This window comes from Strix aluco, chromosome 3 (genome assembly GCF_031877795.1).
Source record: "Strix aluco isolate bStrAlu1 chromosome 3, bStrAlu1.hap1, whole genome shotgun sequence".
NCBI lineage: Eukaryota > Metazoa > Chordata > Aves > Strigiformes > Strigidae > Strix > Strix aluco.
Genome location: NC_133933.1, coordinates 70,957,353 through 70,980,753, shown reverse-complemented (window position 1 = coordinate 70,980,753; position 23,401 = coordinate 70,957,353). Strand labels below are relative to the sequence as shown.

The window sequence follows — 23,401 nt, the reverse complement described above, 5'->3', positions numbered from 1 at the left end:
AAGCAATTACTAGGGCTGTTAAAACACATTTGCAGCCAAAACCTGCAGTTGTGAATATGGAAAATATTTTGTCAAATTGTCAAAAGCAGCTGCTTATTCCAGTTATTGAGGCATTTTCAACGGTCAGAGGGAACAAAAATTAGGCAGAAAAGTGACTGTAAATAACAGAACGTGGCAAGAGAGATTCAAATAGCTGTTACTTCATTTTCTAAAATTGTCTCCAGTACTACACTCACTTAATACTAAAGCCTGTACTCACTGACATACTAAAACACAATATAAACAGAAGAATGATTACCCCAGATTTCTTACCAAAATGGTGTCCTTTATTAGTCAAGGTCATATGATTTTAAGGGTTAACTTTGGTGTAAACCAGAATTCAGTAAAAATGGACTAAGTAGTATCTTTATTTGCAGCAAGTCTGACATGCCTTTCTTACCCATGAGATACAGATAGGAGAGTCTCTCAAGAGACAGTGGTGAATGCAGTGTGACCTTGCCTTTCTCCTGCTGAACATCCTGCTCTCACCTCCCTAGGGTACTAGCTGACTTACAGGCCTTCAGAGTCCTAAAAGTAAGACCTCTATTAATGGTAAAAAATGATAGTGGAAGACCTATGAGAATACAACCCCTGTGGTGTCTACCTCAGTTCTTCCTGAGCAGACCTGGGCCAACCAGGACAGATGTGCCCTTCCTTGGGGGACACTTGCTGCCACCCACTCACCTATGGATCCTTACAGAAGCAGCCTCTCATGCCAGTCACACTTGAACATCTGAGAACCGGAAAGCAAGCAAATCCTAGTTTCTAGTATGTAAACTTCAGACGTAGGATTGTGCCACAACAGGAGTCATGTCATCACCAACCTAAATGTAACGATTAGGAATAGAGCGCAACTGCTCACCCAGTCTTCTCACAAGACATTTACAACCTCCTTTGAGTATTACACCCCAGTACCATTTTCAGAAGCAGTAAAGTGACTTCATGCCTTGAAAATCCCATTTGCTCTCTGCCTGAACCAGTAAGGTTCCTAAATACATTTACAATTCTGGCCCTATGTATTTACATTTTGATGCAAATACCCCAAAGTTATATGCCTAGCAAAATTTATTTGGAACATTATTATTTTAAGGCTGTTAAGAAAACAAAAACCTTAGCTTAGTACTTTTCTGAAGTGTTCAACAGATGTCAAAATATTTTAAAACATGATCATCCCAGAATATATTAGCAGTCAACAATTTAAATATCCCCTTATTTGAGTTTTGTGCAGCTTCTTTCTTTTGAAAACCTCTGGCTAGAAGACATTTTTGCTTATTCTTCTACATGAAAGAACGTGCTGACACCTATACAGAGCTTTAAATATCCCCCAAAGTTCAAAACATTCAGCTAAATGTTTTGATAAAACTCAGATAAATTAAGACACTCAGATAAATTAAGAGTTTTAACTAAATCTATTTCTGTAATAGGATTCTCATGAGCTTAGCCAAGTCCCTTCTCACATACCTATTTCATGAATGAGACTGCAAGCACATACATTTATGTGGTTTCTCTAGTGGGTAATGCATCTTCTAAAAAGGATGCTTTCATTACCACTTTTGAGCTGATAACTTTATTTACTATTAATTCCTCCCCTCAAAAAAGCCCAAACCACCCCAGGAAGGTTTACAATGCTTGTAAGGGAGCAGAAGGATTAGTCTGTGTCTATCTGACATAGGAGGGAAAGGATTACACGCAGATTAAAAGCAGTAATTTACTAGCAAATAATCATTTTGTGCACAGCAGTTACATAAAGCAGGCATGTCAGCACTGGGATCCCAGGCTGCACCGGCATCACAGCACTGCTCAGCAGCCCTGAGCTCGGGGGAGCCTCTTACGCAAAGCCCACTGGCAGGCGGTGTGGATGAGAGAGCCCTCTCTTTTGCTTCCTCATGTAAGGTTTTCTTGAAACCCTACAATTTTCAGCATGTTGGCTGTAATGAAATAAAATAAGGGCAGTGACTCTTTCCAAATGGTTGGTTGTAACCCTTGTAAAAGGAATAAATACAAAAAGAATCATATCTTGCAAGCAGAAAGAGTGTCATGCCAACTTTCTTTTGACTGCTTTGTCTATGACCTTAGCTTTTTCTATGTAACCTATTTGTGTGTAACTACTTACATATCTTGAGGAGTCTAATAATCTATTTAATTATTAAATGGAGATTAATTTTTTTTAATGTTATATCTGTTAGTTTAGGATAACATTGTTCTTTAAGTAGAAGGAAATATCATGGGAAAAATTCCTTAGATAATAACTTTAAAGAACTTTTTTCCAAAAGCTAATCTTGGAACAGGGTGGGGAAATTAATTTCATTCCAAGTGCTCCATAGACCTCTTAAATGAGTTTTGCCTTTAGTATAAAATGATTTTTTTTATGATTTAGAATTTCAGAGAATTTTTTCGTAATTCCTTCTTCTAGAGTGACCTAGTAACGAACCATCTTTTTAAATTCATAGTACATAAGTAGCTTATTTGTAATTTTATTTGTAAACTTATTCATTTAGGATCATTATTATCATCCTGAATATATTGCATTGGATATCTCTTGTAAAAGGGCCGATGGCACAGAAGTATATTTTTCCCTACTGCAAAATTAAATGAGAAACCTTTTAACCAAGAAAATAGAATTATGGATCATTTACTAATAAATCTTAAAACACTAAACCTTTAATGACCTCTCATTGCAACAGTATGAGATTGAAACTATTAGAGTAAGTTTCTACATAATGCACACACCACTTGTTTAAAATAGTATGGAGTTGTGAATAAATACATTATTTTGGGAAAGAAGAAAAAAAGAATATTCTAAGTTTTGCAAGTAAATTTTTTCCTGTCATGAAAATAGTGGTGTGAAATCAGGCACTCTTTGGTTTGTTTTTTTGTTGTTGTTCCTCTATGTTTTCCAGCAGATCTTTTCCCTTTCCAATTTTCCAAGCCATTTCATTTTCATGAAAATGTTGCAACAAAAGTGTTGACATTTCCAATTCAAAGCTTCTCCAAGTTTTTCATTACACCAAGTTCTTTATGTTCTGATTTTCTGTTCTTGGTCAGAAGAAAAAGCTAATTCTTGAATGTCAAGATCTCCCATGGGATGAGCTTTCCCTTTTCTCAGCCAGCATGCCCCACGGGCCACCCCTGCCCACCCACGCCACACACAGGGGTGCATACTGGGCACAGAGGAACCCAGAACAGTTTCTACTGCATCCTCCCAGCAGCCAAGACACATCTATTTCTGGTGATGAGCTCCAAACCATAAGACTCACGAGTTAAAAATAAAATCACACCACTGACAGACCTTCTCAGGTCATCTCATTAAGAACTACTACAGCTTCTGCAGACCCCAGCAGATGCTGCTGTGGCTCCTCCTCCACCCCAATGGGTAAACAATTACTTTCCTTTTAAGCATGAATTTAGAGTTGAACTGAATCTAGGAACTGAGACATAGCACAGGAATAAATTAATATCATTAGCAATACAGTGGGATAGAGAATTTTGTGTGGCAGAAAAGAAAACACTGATGGCAGAAGTGAGTTCCAGCAATCCAGAGACAACTCACAGAATCACAGAATCATCTAGGTTGGAAAAGACCTTGAAGATCATCCAGTCCAACTATTAACCTAACACTGACAGTTCCCAACTAAACCATATCCCTCAGTTCCCAACTACACCATATCCCATCAACCCGACTCTTAAACACCTCCAGGGATGGGGACACCACCACCTCCCTGGGCAGCCCATTCCAACGCCTAACAACCTGTCCTGTAAAGAAATACTTCCTAATATCTAGTCTAAACCTTCCCTGGTGCAACTTGAGGCCATTCCCTCTTGTCCTGTCGCTTACTATTTGGTCAAAGAGGCTCATCCCCAGTTCTCTGCAACCTCCTTTCAGGCAGTTGTAGAGGGCGATGAGGTCTCCCCTCAGCCTCCTCTTCTCCAGACTAAACAACCCCAGTTCCCTCAGCCGCTCCTCATAAGACCTGTGCTCCAGACCCTTCACCAGCTTTGTTGCCCTTCTCTGGACACGCTCGAGTAATTCAATGTCCTTTTTGTAGTGAGGGGCCCCAAACTGAACACAGTCATCGAGGTGCGGCCTCACCAGTGCCGAGTACAGGGGTAAGATCACTTCCCTGTGCCTGATGGCCACGCTATTTCTGATACAAGCCAGGATGCCATTGGCCTTCTTGGCCACCTGGGCACACTGCTGGCTCATGTTCAGGCAGCTGTCAATCAACAGCCCCAGGTCCCTCTCTGACTGGCAGCTCTCCAGCCACTCCTCCCCAAGCCTGTAGCGCTGCTGGGGGTTGTTGTGGCCCAAGTGCAGCACCCGGCATTTGGCCTTATTGAAACTCATCCAGTTGGCCTTAGCCCATCGCTCCAGCCTGTCCAGGTCTCTCTGCAGAGCCTCCCTAACCTCGAGCAGATCAACACTCCCACCCAACTTGGTGTCATCTGCAAACTTACTGAGGGTGTACTTGATCCCCTCGTCTAGATCATCAATAAAGATGTTAAACAGGAGTGGCCCCAAAACTGAGCCCTGAGGGATACCACTCATGGCTGGATCAGAGAGAGCAAGCAGCAATTCTTACAGCCCCATGCTAGCCTGAGGCAATTTTAAAAGAGAAGACTATTAAAACTTTACCTTTTTGAGCTGCTAAAGACACTTTTTCTGAGAAAAGATTAAAAAATGGTAGTTAGCCAATTTTTTGTTGTTGTTCATTTGTTTCTTAAAGGTATATGAATTCAATTTTACTGCAAGCCTCATGCTAAGTAGCTGTGCATATGTTGTAGGGTTTGTTTTAAGCCGTTGCTGTTGTAACACACAACTATCTCAGATCAAGAAAAAAGAAGTATTTATAGCCTTTATAATCATGAAGGAAGAACAGAATGTCTAACAGTAGGGCCAATAAAAATAGGAATTCATTCTCACCCCCTCCTCCAAACTTAAGTATACAGACATACACCTTTAGTACATTTTTTTCCTGCCTCAAGCAATGGAGAGGGGCTGGCTCAGAAGCGTTAGACTAACAATATTGCAAACTGCTAATTCCAGCTGCCTTGCTTCCTTATGGTGGTTTCTTCCAGATATGCTTGCTAGTAAGCATGAGAGAAGTATCAAAAGATAAAAGAACAACCCTGAAGTCACTGCCCCATCAGGTAGGGGAAAGCGATGAACCATTCCGGAAGAATGGAGTTGTAAGTAGTTTCACTCAGCCTATGGTCCTGCTGCAGTTAAAGCCCTTTGAAAACCTAGCTTAAGAATCTCTGTTTAAAAACAGTTTTTAAAAGTTAAAGGCTGTAAAAAGGTCTTCAGACTGTCCGGAATGTCATTCCAGCTCTCCTTCACAAAGGGAGCCAGATGAAGGCATAGCATTACCTAGGACTCCAGACTGGGACCCCCACTGGGGTATTCAGAGAGGCATCCTGACTGAAAATAAGGGTGGACCTTTGCTCTCTGATCCTTCTGTTCCTGCTCTCCTCTCTGAGATGTGTTTGTTTTCTTTAGTCCCTTCCCTCCTCAGTGCCTGGGCTCAGAGGAGAACTAGAATAGCCACCCCTTAATCCTCACTTTTTTTTTTATTCTCAAAATTATTTTGCTTTCTTCAGTAACTACATACGAGATATATATTTATATACGTTTAAAGCTAACAATCCCCACTGAGTCTCACAAGCTTTTACAAGATGCTATAAAAGCAGCACATGGCAAAGCAATGATGTGAAGTCAAAAGGTGAATACTGTCCTCTGAGACCACAGATATGTATTCTGGGTCACAAGAGTGAAGAAATGTAGTTCAAATTTAAGTCATCTCCTTCCACTGTTTTCTGTTATGTCCCCATTGAGATCCCAACCAGTGTCTTTAAATAATTAATTTTTTTTAGCCTAGATTCCCAACATTCTTAAACCAGTAGTATTACTACATGCTGTCGCTAGGTATCTAACACACAGGGGATCATAGTGCATTGCAAGAGCATCAGTCATATGTTAGTCTTCATACAAACAATTTTCTAAGGGCTTGTCTTCTTTGTTTTTAAAAACAACAATAAGTCACATTTACTTAAATTTACCCTTTGGGAGAAATCAATCCAGAAAGAAACTGTACCCAACAAGCAACCAGGGATTTCATGTACAGGTCTGCATGATCTCAGTGCTTTTGAGGAATGGCTATAACTGGATTAATCTTTAATTAATATAATGAAATAAAACTGTGATTTGCCAAAAATGTCAAAGTGAAGCTTACAGCTCTGAATAGAGCCAGTATATAAGAAATTTATACCAATTTCCTCTGAACTAGGTTATTTTCTTGTGATTGATTAGGTGGGGGAAAAAAAACGAACAACCTGTATTGTTTAAAACAGAGTACTCTTTACAATACTTACAAAACCATTCCCATCTTCGTCAAGGAACGGGTATGCCTGCAGCAGAGCATTGACAACAATGTTATATTGCTGACTGTTCGGGTACCTGTGCAAACAAGATGGAGATGTAAAAGAAATACTTGGTATTCTAGACGGTATTAGACACCGTCTGGAGTCTATACTGATATATGTCAAACTGACTATTTCCAAGACTATCGATTCCCCTTCAAATAACAAAGGCAACAGCTTTAAGGTTTGCATGAAGTCTTCCTGCTGGCTTCAACAGGTTTCAAGCCCCTAGCCTCCTCTATTTAAGCAAGCATATTAAAGAGAGTGGCTTTACATTAATTTGAAGATTTACTTCTGCAGCCAATTGGTAATGCTCCCAAATAAATCTAACAAACAATGTTTACTCACAGTGATCCTCCTAGGTATTTTGTCATGTCTGCTTGTAAAAATTCAATAATCCTTATTCTCATACTGTGATCAGGGCATTTTTTTTCTGCCAATATGCACTTGACATCGTAAGGAAAGTCTGGCAATGCGTAAGAACTTGTCCACTGCAATGTCTTGTATCTTGCAAAAAATGATTTCTGATTTTTTCTGTAAAAACATAAGCAAGAAGGAAAGAAAAATACAAGCAAAAATTCAACACAAAGTTATTGCTATAGAAATTTGAGGCTTGCTCTTTTGGTTTCTACATAAAGAATACCCACAAAAGCTGCCATCAAAACATGTGGGGTTAAAAACAGATGTCAATTGTGAAATGTTTTAATTAGCAGATGCTAGAAGGTGGTCACTATCCAAAAGCAGAAGGCAGAGTGGAGGAAGTCTCTGGGGACTTGCTACTGTTGCAGAATAACTCCTGAAAGTAAGCTGAACAGCTTAATTGAATGAAATACTATACACAACATTAGCTAGGACTGTCCTCCCAAAGGGGAAAGAAGTGAAGGGATGAAGGCAGTTATCAGCAGCACAATGGCTGGAAAAAAGCAGACACAGCCCATCAGTACCCACAGCTCCTGTCCCAAGAAGACCATCAACATTATTTACAGATGTTACACCCCAGCTAGGGTGAGCCTGAGGCAGGATATCACCACTGGCTACCCAAGTGCTTCTTGCCTCCAGAGAGCCTGCCAAGCCCTGATTTGGAAGGAACATGGGGAAAAGTAGAGATAAATGGAGCTGAAAGTCAATCAAGAGCCACCTAAAAGATGGAGTGGTTCTGGCAGCCCTAAACAGCTTCCCAACCATAGTAGTAAAGACTTAATAAAGAAATTTCAAATGAGAGGTGCCAAAGACATCTCAAGAGTCCCGTTATGTATGTGGTACCACTGCAATTTATGTTTGCTTTAATTTAAATTGCTCTCTGCAATTTGAAAACAACTACCAGACTTTTAAAAGAATTTTAAAAATAAAATGCTATCATTATAAATAACAAATGTAGATGCTTACATGGTATAAATATACAGATATCTATATCTGAATTAATTACCTGCACTCCCTTTATATTCACTGAGGAGACATAAGCATCACTGAGGAGACATAAGCACCACTGAAGGATGACAGAAAAACCAGAAGACGTCTAAATCAGACCAGATGTTGTCTCTCATCTATTTCTCTCCTCTAATTATGAAGGAAATTAAGATAGTTACCACAGTTGTTGAAATCTATACTGTATATGTCTCAAGTTAGGAATCTCCCACCTGGTAAGTGAAAGCTCCCACACAAAGACGTGGCTGGACTAGGCATGCTCTGGTGTCCCTTCCAAGTTGCACTAGCTTTTAAGTCTATGAAAGTTATGGACGGAAATACTGCTAGACTTCAGTCCAGTTAAAACCCACAAGTTTTCACTCCTAAAGGTTTCTATGGTAGCCTATAGACAAGAGCTAGGTATATAAGTAAGAGTTGTGTTTTAGCAAGGTCTTCATTGGGAGGTTTTGCTATACAGCCTCTTTGAGATAAGAACGTAAAAAAAACCCTGTGGCAACCAATATCTTTAGGCTGGCAAAATCAACTGCAATACCAATGGATGAGTATTTGCAATAACTTAGTTTATACCACAGATTATTTTGGGCCCCTGTAGCATGAGTTACAGCCTCAATACCTTCTTGAGTAGGTTAACTTACAACTGACAATCTTGTTGACCTAGTTATGCTGCTATACCATCTTGACATCTTTTAATGTAGTTCAGTAGCTTGCAGGCTAGTAAAAGCTCTACAGCCATGATACAACTCTACCAACCCCAGCACTGCTGCAAATTGCAATACAGTGCTGAAAAAAAAAAAAAAAAAAAAAAAGGGGGGGGTTACTGCCATCCGATCCTCATAGATATACTAGCAGTAGTAGCAGTACTCACAGCACTGCCATTTTCCCATGCAAAATGGGTACAAAATGGCCAAGGCTGCTGTCTCTCCAAGCTCATCAGATTTTATGGAACACAGATGGTTAACAGTACATGCAAACTGTCGTGAACTTCTATTAGTACAATGCAGTCTCAAAAGCAGGAAAGGCTGTGCAAGAAGTGACAAACGTATCCACACAGACACATTCATGTCCTTTTTCGGTGAGAAATTACACAAATGGGAAAGTAAGACCCAACCCGGATTCTGAAATCACTTGGAAATCCCTCCTATGCAAATAAAGCATAGACGTAGCATCAATGAGGAACCTATAAGTTTGAATCCTGTACTTTCACCAACTTTGCTGATGAATGTGATGTAGCAGACAGGCTGCAAGTTACTAAATACTATTTTCAATACATTATCATTTAAACTATCTCAAAAATGTACAGAAGTTTGAAAAATGCAGTAATTTGTAGCTGACCAGCACTGACATTCCTATTCTTGCTAATACCAGTGACACTGAATTGCCACTGCAGAAAGTGTAATGGTTTAGCAGGTTCAGTTCAGGCAAACTAAACTGTACTCATTTCCTTGAAGAAAATTAAATTTTCTTGGAGTTGGCATAGCTAATAGCCATGGAGGCAGGGTAACTCTTCCCCCTACCAGTCCCTTCACATTTGCCAGTACAACAAAAATACTCCAGATTCCATTTCTCTTCAGCCTTACCCAACACAGAAAATACCTCCTTGCTGTCCAAACAAGATACAAAAATTCCTTGAGTCTCCACAGTGCAATAGATTAAATATTTTACTAGCTTTTGCTGAAATCACTGCTGTTCGGCAGTCATGTTAAATATGTGCAGAATATTTTACAGTGAAATACAGGTTTGTTTGAAGAGAGACACTAAACTTTAACCACACTAAACTTTATCCCCAGAAAGGCTCACATGCAAACTCGTTTAACTAAAAGAACAGTTCAGTTAAACTGTATGTGCACTGGGATTTATGCATATAGCCAAGACCTTCCTTGATTGTAGAGAACAGCGTTACAGTTAGAGATGTAGGTACAAACAAATATAGCCTGTTTCTAACCATCCCTCTCTGGTCTTCTAGCTCACCTGAGACGCAGAGGTAAGATCAAGATCCCAAAGTACAAATTCCTACATATTGTCTTTTCTCTCAGTTCTTAAAATGCTGCAACTAAATCAATCCCATAGCTAGCTACTGCCAAATGTCAGTCCCCCTCTCCTCCCGCTGTCACACGTCTACCTCTTTCTTACTGGTACTGGGAAGCCTCACCCTGCAGCAAGTTACTTCAAGGAGCTACAGTGATGAAATTTTTCATTTTTCTTCTTGGTTTAGTTTTCTCATTGTTCAGGTCCCCAAAATGGCTCCCCATGATGTGAAACAAATACCGGTGCAGATGAAGCTAGACTCTTTATGTTTAGCTGCAATATAGGACTGCATCCTAAGAAGCATATCTTCAGCAAGGACACAACCAATCACAGAGCTTTTGATCACTTAGCTTTTGTAGATGACTGCTTTACTTATTGTACTAAGTCACATCACTGTGTCACACAGCTATTTCTTTATTTGACTCCATTACAGCCTTACACTGCTTAAACACAGCATGTTTACTGAGCCATGAAACTATAAAATAACATCATTTTGGGAGGAGCTGTTTGTCTCCTTCAGCTGGCAAAAAAACAAAAAAAACCCAATATAAAACAGAAAAACCAACCCCCAACAACCCACCTATTTGAATTATATAACCCCTGGGCTCCCTAATCCCAGGGAATATCTTGGTTTACTGCCAAAAAGGCAAAGATTTTACACACTTGCAGCATCACCCAGATTATTTGATGAAGTTTTAGACTGCACTGGGGTGTGTGAAGAGTGGTGAGTGAACACAGCATCATGGTCCCCAAGCTCAGTGTCCTGTGCAACCTCATGCAGAGATACAGAGCTGACTGAATTAGCTGTAACAAGTCAATAAAAATAATCTTGTCATCAGTATAGACAGTTCAATCAAGATATCTACTGCACTTTGCACAGCTACCTAGAAACAGGTTCAAATACTAGATCATATGATTTTGTAATTTTTTTAAGCTTCTGAGCATACTGGTAAGAAGGATCAGTTTCCTGCATCTTATTTAGTTCATTTAGGAAAACAAGTGACTTAAAGGCCAAGCGATCACACATAAACAGGCTGTGTGCCATGTTTTTCTTATTGTCTACCTTACTAAAGTCCATGAGCCTATGGTACCCATTGCTACATCTTGTATCAGCTCAGGTCCCAGTAACTCAGAGGTCATCACCATTGAGCAGAACCTTGCTGACGTCAATGGGCTTCCATGTTCAGCACTTGGCACATGGGTGGAGCCTCAATAGATTCCCATTTTTCACAGGTGAAGGTCTAGCCTTTCACATGTCTACACCAAATATCAGCAAGAGACTCCTGTCTGAAGATTTGTAGGCTGGAAAAAAGTCCACATCTACAAAGCCAAGGAAGAAACAGAAGAGAAAAGAAAACCTGGAACTTGCAGATGTGAAGGAAGGAAACGCCTGCAACTGTAGAAAATGTTCCTTTTCTCTAACACACATATAATATGCTTTCATCTGTATGAGGATATTTCAGGTTGTAAAGGCTGTTTGCATCAAAAGAAATGATGACAGATGATTAAACATCAAAAGAAACTCTTTTCCCCCTCTCAATAGTAGGATAAAATAGGGCTCTCTTTCCTATTCACCGTTCCTAGATCTGTGCCTGAAAGATTCGCATGCCTTTCTCTTCATGTGCTTCACTGCCCTTTCCTACTTTTCAGCACAAATGCACAGTTTCCCAGTTATTCCCTAGAGCCTGGGATTTGCAGTCTACCTAGTGCTTGATGACATCTTCTACTTTTTCAGTTCCCACTAAACATAGGGGCAGGTATCCTTTAGACTGAACAAGAAGTCTCCCGCAGCAGCGTTAGCTTCAGCAAGGCTGGGACATGGCAGCTGACAAACACCGTAGCTACCCATTTCCCAGAGCAGCTCCCGTTTCAGCTTTTCCTGCAGTACCCTTGCTATAGAAATCATCACATTCAGTACGAGCACAAAGTTACAGACAAAATTAATCAGCTTTAAAAGAAGTTTGTGACATGCAGATATAACCTTCTTCTAGAGGGAATCAAAATTTTTTGACAGTTTCCATTCTGAGGAGCTGCATCACATAAACGAAAGCTCTGCACTTCCATCTCATCCGAGGGCAGCAGCTGGAGGTTACAGAGGGGGGAGAGAAAGTGCTCCTTGGGGAATGTGACTGACAGAACTGCCAGCTAAATCAGGCCATTTTAAAGAAACAGGGTTTGTTTGCATTCACCCATGTCAGATGTGTTATACTGTATCCAAAGAATTTTATGTATTTGGCTTTTTTGTTGTTGTTTTTATGGCTTTACTAGACCTTAACAAGGCAATGCAGTTAGTATCTCCTGCAAGTCATTTGCAAGTCTTGGCTTATTTCTGGTGTGGAAGAAAGGAGATTTAACAATTATTTTTTTCCTGCAAATTTTGTGGAAGACTCAGAGCACCATATCAGTTAATTCAGCTCTGCTGACTGCAAGTGCTCCAAAACCATGAGTCTAGTTGCCTTAACTTCCAAAATACTGAGGCAACAAGCACAGAAAAGATATTATTGCGAGTCTTCTAGGCTGTTTTAATTGAAGTTTACATTCTTAAGCTTCCCACTGGAACGATAAGGACATGAAATCCTGACTTAAAAAAAAAGTGGCAGAAATTCTTGCAATCACATAAACTGAAAACCTAAATTTAAAGAACTTCCCCCTAACCCTTCACAAACCAAACCAAAACCCACAGATATAACAGTTTTTATGAAGATGGAGTAACAATTGAAGTGAAATTATCAGGAATCATCAAAATAAAAAAGAAATTCTTTCTTTGTTGTGATACATCATTCGACAGGGGAATCTACTATTTAAACAATAAATAGCTTCAGAAGTATTGAGACAAATTTATAGAAGAAATAATCAATCACTGTTAAAATTAATGAGCTAGATGCAAGTTATGGTTTTGGAATCCCTAAACATTAGTTGTTGAAAATGTTTAATGAAAGGAAGCATCATCAGATGTCTGTACTTTTGAACAGAACAGACAGACAGTACTTCTTTTCTTCTACTATTGACCATTGCCAAAGACTTAACATAGGGTTTTTTATGGCTGCTTTTCACGTCCATATGAACTAACTAAAAAAAGATCATCACGTCTACTAGAAATAATTCTGATGATACCAACAATAAGGTTCTACATAGAAACTAAGAAACTCTTGTTATATATGAAAAGGCACACAGTCCAGCTGAGATTTTCTTTGTAGGACTATAGCTGCATATGTGTATATATGTATACATATAAAAGTAATATCTGCTCTCTTGTGTGAAGGAGTGAAATCATCTGAAATAATTGACTAAATGACAATTTTTCAGGCTAGGTACTCTCTTTTTTTCTTTCTTTTCTTCCTTTTAAAGCACAAGCATAAGTGTGTTTCTTATAAAACATATTAAACACAGACCAACAATATTGATGTATGGGTAGTGGGGAAGCAAAGGAAGAAACTCTGTAGAGATCATTAGCAGAATGACATGTCAAAACTAAAACACACTTCAGATGCAGCTACCCAGTAGTCAGCACAGTTGTCTGCAGTCCAACTGAACTAGTGGCGAGACTGCCCTAGCTAAGGAGCTATACAGCATCGTTAATGTGGCTCCGTGCTCTGCTCACCTCCAGTCCCTATCAACGGGGTGTTACTAGTTTAAACAATGCACTAGTGCACGCTGGCAGGTGCCCAACCTCGAGAGGGCTTGCAGCAGGCAAGTCGGCTCCACTGAGGAAATGAATGAACACCTGTTTGCAACCATGCAGTCCAGCACGGCCATCTTGGAGACAGGACGCAAGTTTATTTTCAAATAAATCTTCCTTTGGTGTTCAAATAAATCTTCATTCATTGTCCTTTCTATAAGCCCAAATTTATGTGGGCACCAGCACCAATATACTGGTATATAAATACTTAGCAGGCCCAGGTTTAGTTGAGCGCTGACCACATCTTCCAAATTCACAGCAAATTGAGAAGTTCAAGGCTGTCAAGGCTGGCCAGAAGGTCTGTTATCTTACTTGTGCACGTAAGCCTGCTCTGAGCAAATTACTTCAAGGCGTTCAGACAGTAAATCTGTTACACAACACTCAAGAGCTACAGAACACATTTTTATAGAAAGAATAAATGTACAAATAAACCTGTATCAGGACATCACTCTTGAAAGAAAACAGCTGGACTGTCATATTGGAAACAGTGAAAAAGGGATACATTAGGGATGTCATTTGATAAACAAACACCTTGAGGAAAGGCAGACAGAACTTATAAACCAACCAATAAAAGGCTGGTTTTTCACAGCAGTATCAGGAATTTACAAGTAATGACAGCCTCTGTCTTAGCAACAAGATAAACACCAGGCTGCCAGGAGCCATCAGACTGCTGGTACTCCGATACAGAAAAGCAGGTATAGGGGAAATGTATTTATTGAATCATCTTCTGTAGCTATCTTATTGTCTTCACTGAGAAGCACTGCTTCAAGATTAATCTTCATGGGACGTTAACAAAAAGACTGGCTGTTTTTACTTCTGTAGTTGCTATCAAAAAATTATTCCACTGAGGTAATCTACAAATCTCCTCTGGTTCTATGCATGCACAATTTCAATACAAGAAAAATAAAATTATACAATTGCTGCATCCACTTACTCTTTATTTTTGTGTTTAAACAATCTCCTTTGATATTTTTGTAATATTTAGTAATACAGAAGAATGTATTTAACACAGTTGTTAGTATTATCTACACAGGAAACATACAGAGAAACTTTGAGCCAATTCACCAGAGCTAATAATCCCTAAATGCACCCGCGAATTCATTTCAAGCAAAACCATGCCAGTTGTAGTTGCATGGGTCTTTTTGGGAAAGGGAAAAAAAAAAAAAAAAAAAAAAAGAAAAGAAAAGAAAACAGAAACCCAACTCACAAAATTATAAGTTCTTTTTCATATTGGATGAAATGAATGAAGAGATAGAGGCTACAAGTGTAACCCTGGGCAAATACTGATCATTTCAACTGTACATTTAAGCCAACCCTACTGAATTAAACTAATCCCTGGCAGAACTGACTCTAGAAGTGCTTATATGAACTGCTCTGCCACCACACAAGTGAGTGAGGTGGGAACACCCACTAAGGAAGAGTGAGAGTCGTCATTGTCTTCCAAATCTGGCCTGACCGATGAGAAATGGGTACCTACCCTCCTTCTTACTAAGGATAAGACAGTCCAGAGTGGTTTATTTGCAGAACCACCTCCCTGTATTAACTACAGCTCTCCTTTCCCCATTAGTTAAGATGAGAGGCTAGGGGAGAGAAACAAACGCAGACTTTAAACATTCCAAATTCCAAGCAATGGAAAAAAACCCACTAGTTGATCTAACAAAAATATCGATTAATATTATTCCAAAACACTAAACATAGCCATGATTAATCTGACGTGAAAAAACAGTTTTCATCATGGCACATAGATCCATAGACTGGAACTTAAGTGAACCAACCAACCCAGCTTTCAAAGTATATTAGCAGAATGGACAGGGGGGTTACTTTTATATTCTAGGCTAAGAATCTATCATTATATCATAGTTAAAGAACCTTTTTCTGTTCCCATAATCAATTTCTGAAGCAAACACCTTATTCAGCTCTTCACAATCTTCTTATAGCTGACATAATCCCTTCAAGCATATAAAACATTAAAACTTTCTATCGTTGTTGAAAATGAAGTGAATACTGTAGGGAGAGGAAGGCAGGAAGAAGAAAAAAAAAAAAATCAAACTTAACCCCTATAATACCACATTTATTGCTGTGGGCCATGCCATAGATATATCTAAACAACAGCATCCATGTCCAAAAATAGTATTTAGCTTGGGATGAACCCAGTGCAGTGGCTAATGGATGCACGGGCTGTTCAGTTGCATCCTCAGTCTTAGTTAAAACAGCTGTTTCCGAGAAAGACATTTGCCAGCTTCTCATCTGACCTTTAAAGAGAAGCCCTCATAAAATTTACTCAGGTCTCCAAGACTACAAATCATCACAGCTCCATTGACTTTTAGGGCATCTACTGCTTCAGCGAGAAGGACCACTTCCATTTACAACAGCAGACTTCTCTCCTCTTCTGCTCGTTTGCCCCCAAGGTGAATTGGCACTGCTCTTTTGCAGTCCCTTTCCCTTAACAAGCCATTACCGGCCTTTGAAAGCTACTACTGACAATATTTGCTGAGAACATTTCCTAAAGCCAGCCTATTCTGGGGTGTGCTGATTCACACAACCCATTTAAAACTCTTTATACAGCACAGTGCAAATTACTCATCATTAATTAAAAATAAGCATCCTTTAGAAGTACAGGCTAAAAACCATTGTTGCAAGATCATTTTAATGGTTTATTCTGAGGATTTAAGTGATTTGGTTTTGTTTTGTTGGTAACAATGCTGACACTATCTTTGGGTTTGGGTTTTTTGTTTTGTTCTTTTGAAGCTCGTACAAGGACTTTAAAAGCATTAACTATGTGATTCACTAAACCCTCTCCTCTGTTCCCAAGCAGCCTTTTTCCTAACTCCTTGTTACTTTTTTAAAGTGATAAAATAGACATTTTTGCAGGAAGACCTCCTCTTATCTCAGAATAGTGAAGCCATGAGTCACATCTATGGGGAAGGATGGTAACAGAGGGGCGAGGGGGGGAATTTAACAGGTGGGAATAAAGGGGAATGATGAGCAGACAAAGCTTCAGAAACAAGAAAACAATTACCCTGGAAGAGGAACAGGACTCTCTTCCAGCATTAACTGCCCATTTCAAAGTAGAAAAGCATGTGTAGGAGGAAAAAAAAACCCAAAAGCAAATAAAAAACCCATCCATCTTGCCTCCAGTTTTTAGGAAGACTCATTTTGATACCCAAGAAAAATGAGCTTGCAAACGGAATCAGCATGCCTACCTTCCCAACAGCTATGTTCAAGGTGCCTCAAGCACACGATTTTTGACAGCCATATTCCACCCTGTAATGATTAATTTACCAGATTGCTACCAAAAGCACATCTGTAAAAAAGGATACTTAAAAACTAGACAAATAAAGACAAACCTGTATCTTGCCCTCTGCATGAGGTAACATATGAAATAATGAGCAAGGACTGAGGATGAAGGGCAGAAAAAACACTATTAGACTATTTCATTCACTCAAATCCTAATAAATATCTGCTCCTGCTGGCTTCTAAATATACCTGGATATACCTGAACCTGGCCTCCGATAATTAAGATCACTTTTTATAAAGTATCTGTTTAGTCTTAACAAAACAAAAAGAAGAGTTTTTGTCATTTTCAAAAGGTAAGAAAAATTTAGTAAGTGCATTATAAACTCACTTTTGCTTTAGCATTCTGTGATCAATTAGTCCTCCTTCATTTTCAGTTGAGCACAGGTATTTTTTCTGCTCCACAGGACCAGAAGAATTTAGCATTTGTCTGTCAGTAGCCCTGAAAAAAGAAAAAAAAAAAAATTCACTGTCAGGTTTTGTGCAGTTTATAGAAGAGAGGTATTTCAGGGTTCTAAAATAACAGTGTCAAATGCAAAAGGAGAAAAATTATCATATTGAATAGTCATGATATTATGTGATGTTTGTGTCTCTTAATCAATCTCTCAGTTCAGTTACCAAACTCTGACAAGTTAAAAGGAAAACTGTAAATAATACTGCCTAGTGATATTCTAATTACTACAGAGTTACAAAACCCAAGAAAGTAAACCTCAGGGCTGCAGGATAACTGCCATCTTCGTAGCCTGGCATATCCTAATCTCTGAGAATAACTAACGTTACAATATGCAAGGGGTGGGGTGAAAGAGCAATTTACACAGTATTGTAAGGCAGTTTCTATTCAACTAGAACCTTGGACGCTTGTTTTTTTCTGGAAGTTAAATCCATCTTGAACCTTCAAGTCAGTCTTGCGTTACTCCAGCCACTCTAGATGATCCCCGAATGCAACCTGGTCTCACATCCCGCTGTTCCTGGTTATTTGCTCCACTCAAGCCTGTCACTAGCACTGAAAACTCCACATACCAATTTTGTCATCTATGTACTAGTCCAAACCACCGTTTTCTGTTTAACCTTTGTGTTTACCTCTATCCCTCCTAATTTTCCTGTTATTTCTTCTTCTCCTTTTGTTGATAAAAGCCAACATCGTCAGTTTTACGCCACCCTGGGGGAAAGGCAGAGCTAAGACAGGGGCTACTGTTATGCTGCCAAGAATTCATGGCAGTCATCAACTACTTTTTTTTGGGGAGGTGGGGAGGGGGTGGCAGGGGGATGGGGGACAGGGACATGACAAGGACAACACAACAACACACACACTATTTTCCTTTCTGTACTCATCTCTTCAGAACCTCTGAACTCCAAAGATGCTTTATAAACTGTTCTGACCTCAGCTGCACTCACATATGTAAGGCTATTATTGGAAGTGACATTAACATTTGCCAAGTTTATATGGGGAGTTTCCTCTTTTCATAAATCAATACATCTTTTTCAGCTATCCAGCTAAAACCAGAAAAGTCCAGTATGTTTTATATGTGGCTCCTAGAAACAATTGATCTTGGAATTGGAAAGCATCTTTATATTTACCTGGTAATATCTCTGTGAGCTCCTCATATGCACGTAAACATGGTTTCTACTGCATGATCCAGAATGCTTCCACCTCTACCAGCAACAGCACAAGATGCTATTCCCATGTCTTAATCCAAACTGCTGGTTATGTAAGTCACATTTCTTTCACAAGTCTATTACTTCCACACAGAAAGTGTTCACTACCATAGACAAAACTCCACGTCCAACCAGCAACTTTATTTCTGCAGATTTCTTTTCTTTCACCTAGCAGAGCGGTGAGCAGAGCACAATTCACACTCAGTTAGAAGATGTGCTAAGGACACCAGGATAAAGAGGTGGCCAGCCAGGAGTGCACCAACAAGCACTGGGGTTAGCATTCATGTGAGAAATGCAACAGGGAAATACTGCTTACAGCTCTTGGAAGCTTCACAGCTGTTTCAGCTGACCCAGAAGGAGATGGCTATGGTGCTGCTTTCTCCCCTGCCCTGTGGCTGAGCAATGCCTTCTCCACCCTGGCCCTGGCACTCACAAAGTGAGCTAGTTCTGGGAACTGGCCTGACTGAAAACTAATTCTGCAAAACAGAAAAGGTGGCTGGTTTTCACCTGGGCTCAAGTACTGCAGAAGAGCTAGGAACATGCAGACTCAGTTTTCACAGTTGTGTCCTGCAACTGTGGGACCACACGTTCAGCTATGAGTGCTGCTGACAGTGAACCTTAGTGTGGTGGCGCTGCTCATGTGACCAAGACTACAGTTCAGCCTAATATCACTAAGCAACAGAGAAAATGTGAATTCGCTTTGCATATACTGTGGATCTATGAATTTTTGGTTTTGTTACATATTCTGTTGCTCTGGGTAAAGTAGCTTACAAAGAAAATAATTATTACATTACTTCAAAAAAGTGTCTCATACACTTTTTTCTAGTCATAAGTTGCTAAATTAGGTCAAAAGAAATACTTGTTAGAGGACAGACAAAATAAATTTCAAACTACATCACTAAGACAAGCACTCCAGAGTTAAGAAGTAACAGTTACAACTAGCTGCATACAAGAATACAGCTTTTAGCTTTATAATAAAATACTATTTTTATTGCAGGAGCTTTTCATCATTCTATACCCCAAACTGCACAGAATATCTTGATCTTTTTACTCATTCTAAAAATACATGACTGAATGCATTTTTTAAACATGCTTGAGTTTTATTCTGTGGTCCTTGACTCTTGCACACAAAATGTTTCAGAAACAGCAGCTTATTTACTTAACTTCCCTGTAAATAGAGGAATACCAGCATCTTATTTTCCAGGCAAGAAGACTGGGTAGTAAAAGATTTTAAAGTAAATTATATTCACTTATATTTGAGATTTCCAGCATTTGATTTTTTTTGGAGTCTGCAGAACTTCACAGAAAAGCTGTGCCTTCACATTATTGCAACAGCAGGCTCTTTGTAAAACAGTAAGGCCTGACTTGCAGGACTTGAGAAGTGCACAGGGAAGAGTCACACCTGAGATGCAGTCTAACCAAACATCCCTGATAAAGTCAAGAATGAAATCTAAATATCCAAAGCAGCATTCAAACTGCCCTAAACCTAAGAACATGTTTTCTTCTTCTGAAATCCCCTGCTGAAGTCACTATAACATCTGCTGCACATTGGATGAAGTACAAGGCCCACATACAGTGGTTTTCTTCCCAGCAGACACTTGCTCTAACTCTAAAGAGGAGCTTCCTATAAATCATGCGAGGCAGGACCGTGGTGCAGGACCGTAGTGCAGAGAACCGAGACTGGCTGTAATTGCATACTTCAGGTCTATGATAAATCATACATGCAGTGACATTGTCCTCTTCCTGCACCCCCCCTTCCCTCCAACAGTGCAGGAGCATTTACCCAGGGGGTTTCATAAATACTTTTACAAGACAAGAGGCTGTATCTATGCAAACAGTTTAGTCCTGCTCATGAGTGCAATTTGTGTGGAAACACCCCAATCATCACCATTTACCATGTTTTGGTTTGCACTGTAGAGTCATCTCAGAGTACACAACCTGGACTTCTTTTGGATGAAGGAAAATGCTACAGAGAATGCTCTTACAGATCTACTCCTACTGGCCTACTACTGTGTACCAATGCAGGCTTACTGCTAGAGTCCTTTCCTTCAAAAAAGAGCTTTTTGCATCCACAGCAAGCCATTTTCTACTTTCAGGATTCTTGGGCTTAGAAGAGACCACTGTGAGAGCTCAGGATGTCTCTCCTCAGCCAAGACATCCAGAAAAAATAAACCTGCAAGACTTAAAATAGATCAGAATGGAGGGGAGGGATAGGAAAACCAAACCAACCAATGAAAAAAACACCCCAAAAACCACAAAACCCCAAACAGCCCACACCAAAACACCCAAACAAAAAAACCCACCAACCCATCCAAACAGCCTCTACCTCCCCCAAGAAACCACAAATAAAAACACAAAGAAGAAACCCTACTCAAGCAAGAGCCAGATCATGCTCAGTGAAGACAATCTCTGTGGAATTTGTTTTCTAAAAATCTATTTAGTTCCACATAGGGGGATTATTAAATGCTTACACCTAGATCAAATTCAGAGCTTGCTTTGAAAACCTGAATTTAAATGCACTTGTGACACAAACGCTATCTCTGGTTAAATCATGATTTTACTCCAAGACTTACAAAGGTTTAAAAGTAAGTGCTTCAAAAGCTTAATATCACAAATACAGAACACTTTAGCTATAAAAGTTTGATGATGCTTCATCCAAATGAAAACTAGGTCCTAGAACTGAAAATGAAGAGCAGTTTAAATTAATTAATGGTGGTGTTCAGGAACATTGATGCTCTGTTTAAAATCACAAGGTAATAACCTCATTTTGCATTTCATATGTTGTTAGTGATATTCAAGGTATAAAAAACAATTACAACTTACAGCTGAAGAGCTAATAAATGCCAGTTTTAAAATGCTATGAAAAAAAAAAAACTATACCCAGACTGATATTTTCTGTGCCACGTACAAACTCACCCACTGATTAATTCCGGAAATTTTGGAGAAGCTGTTTCACAACAGTATGTAAGGGATTCTAGCCCACTTTTTTGTTGCTGATATTTATTAATCAGGTCCATCAGCACTGCCTGGTGCCCTATCTTCTTCACCAGCTGCTGCACCATACGATCATTAAGAGCCAGAAGAGCTGCTCCACTTACTTCTTCTTCTGCAGATTGAAGGTGATTAAAGAATTACTATAAAGTAACTTCATAGTTACAGTAACATTCTATATGCCTAACGTTGCCTGGTGATGGAGGACAGGTCAAAGGCAGGTATGCTTTCTACTACTGACAGTCATCTTCAACTGCCAGAAAGATGATGTTTTAGCTACTGTCCTTTCCCAAGCAGTGCCAGGAGTCCTAGTCACTTCCTCTGACAAAAAGCCAAGTTTGAAACATACAGAATCAGTGAGCTGACTATTTTAATGCTTTAAATCAGGCCTTGCTTAGACCACAGCAGACTGTTACTTTGTTAATGAGGAACGCAAGCTTTTTAAGAGAGCATGAAACATATAGCCTGTTCACATAACGGTTTCTCATGCATTCCTCTGTAGTGTTTACATACTCAGACATAAAACATTTACATGCTACAGTTACATTATTTCAAAAGATTTATACGATACAAAATAGGCCCTGTCAAGCCCTTTAAACTGCCAGCTCTGATTTGAGGTGCATCTATTTATATACAAGCTTAATCTCATCCCCCAGCATTTCTCAGACTTCATAATAAATCTGCACTTATTTTGATTTCTCAGATCTATGTCAGTTCTCACCCTAATAAATTTCTATAAAAGGCTGAAGTTGGCATATATATACGTGCCCCAAAACAAGGTAGGCAGTGCCAATTAAAGGCATAGAAAGAAATACCGAACAAACCGCACACAAACAACAAAAATGCTTACCACGAAACTTAGGAACTAGTTCTCCTAAATTTCTCTGTCTCAACCAGTTGCAGACTTGATCAACGGACCAACTTTCCATCTTCAGGTGTTGCAATGCTAAATTTTGCTGTGAAACGAAAAGAGGATTATTTTCATACTGAATTCCAACATTTCATAGGAAAAAAAAAATGCACTTAGCAAATAATGTTACATTTACATGTTCCGAATAAAAGTAGTGCAAAATAATCCAACTAATGCCTGTTGGAAGTGGCAGTTTCCTTGGATTCTTCACCTCCTCTCCCTTTCCTGCTTTCCGTCTGCTCTAAGAGACAGCCTCATTCCTTATAAAACACGACCTGCTCCAGTACCATTAACACCCAGGTTTCCACACAGAGAAGAAAAAAGGTGTGAAATTCACCACCACCACCACGCTCATCAGGAAATAGCTGACATTTTACAGAAACAAAAAAAACCACAAACCCACTATCAGATAAGAGTCTGTCACATGTATGTTTACAATAAATCAAGCACCTTAACCCTCTCTGCACCACCAAGCAGGTACTCAAGCAAATACTTAACCCTCAGTTACCAACAGGTAGGGGCAATAAAGCTTCTGGAAAATGGAGTGGAGGGGACCACTCCCGCTGTTATGGGCTGGTCCCATCCTTCAGACTCCAGCCCTCCCTGGGGAGATGCAGGGGTGCGGGGGCCGGTGGGGCAGGGCGCGGACACAGCCCCCCCGCGGGTGAGCGAACCCAGCCGGCAGCGTGAGCCCCCACCCCAGCCTGGCGGGAATCGCCAGGGGGTACATGGCTTACCCAAACCGACAGCACCCTCCTCGAGAGAAGATGAACGGATAAAGGCAAGGCTTGCCCTACTCTGCCAACTCCCTGACAACAGGAAACTCTCTCAGAGGGTGATTTTCTTATCAATCTGTTTTAGCTTTACTACATAAAGGAGCACCGAGTGCTCCATGACTGGGCTAGCAATCCACAGCAAACAACGTTAGAGGCAATTATTCAGGCAAGCTCTTCAGACGAGCACAC

At 39.8% G+C, this 23,401-nt stretch overlaps 1 protein-coding gene across 1 annotated transcript in view; it reads right to left on the bottom strand.

Annotated features, from left to right (window-relative positions):
• SAMD3 (sterile alpha motif domain containing 3) overlaps positions 1–22,628 on the bottom strand; it is a 40,995-nt gene extending 18,367 nt beyond the window's left edge. Inside the window, exons 1-5 of the mRNA XM_074820729.1 lie at positions 22,573–22,628; positions 22,377–22,482; positions 21,452–21,641; positions 6,805–6,990; positions 6,409–6,493 (exon numbers count right to left, since the gene is read on the bottom strand). Of these exons, the coding sequence (XP_074676830.1) occupies positions 6,409–6,493; positions 6,805–6,990; positions 21,452–21,641; positions 22,377–22,455 (540 nt within the window). The 5' untranslated portion in view covers positions 22,456–22,482; positions 22,573–22,628. The remainder of the gene's footprint in view (positions 1–6,408; positions 6,494–6,804; positions 6,991–21,451; positions 21,642–22,376; positions 22,483–22,572) is intronic.
• Positions 22,629–23,401: the final 773 nt, after the last annotated feature.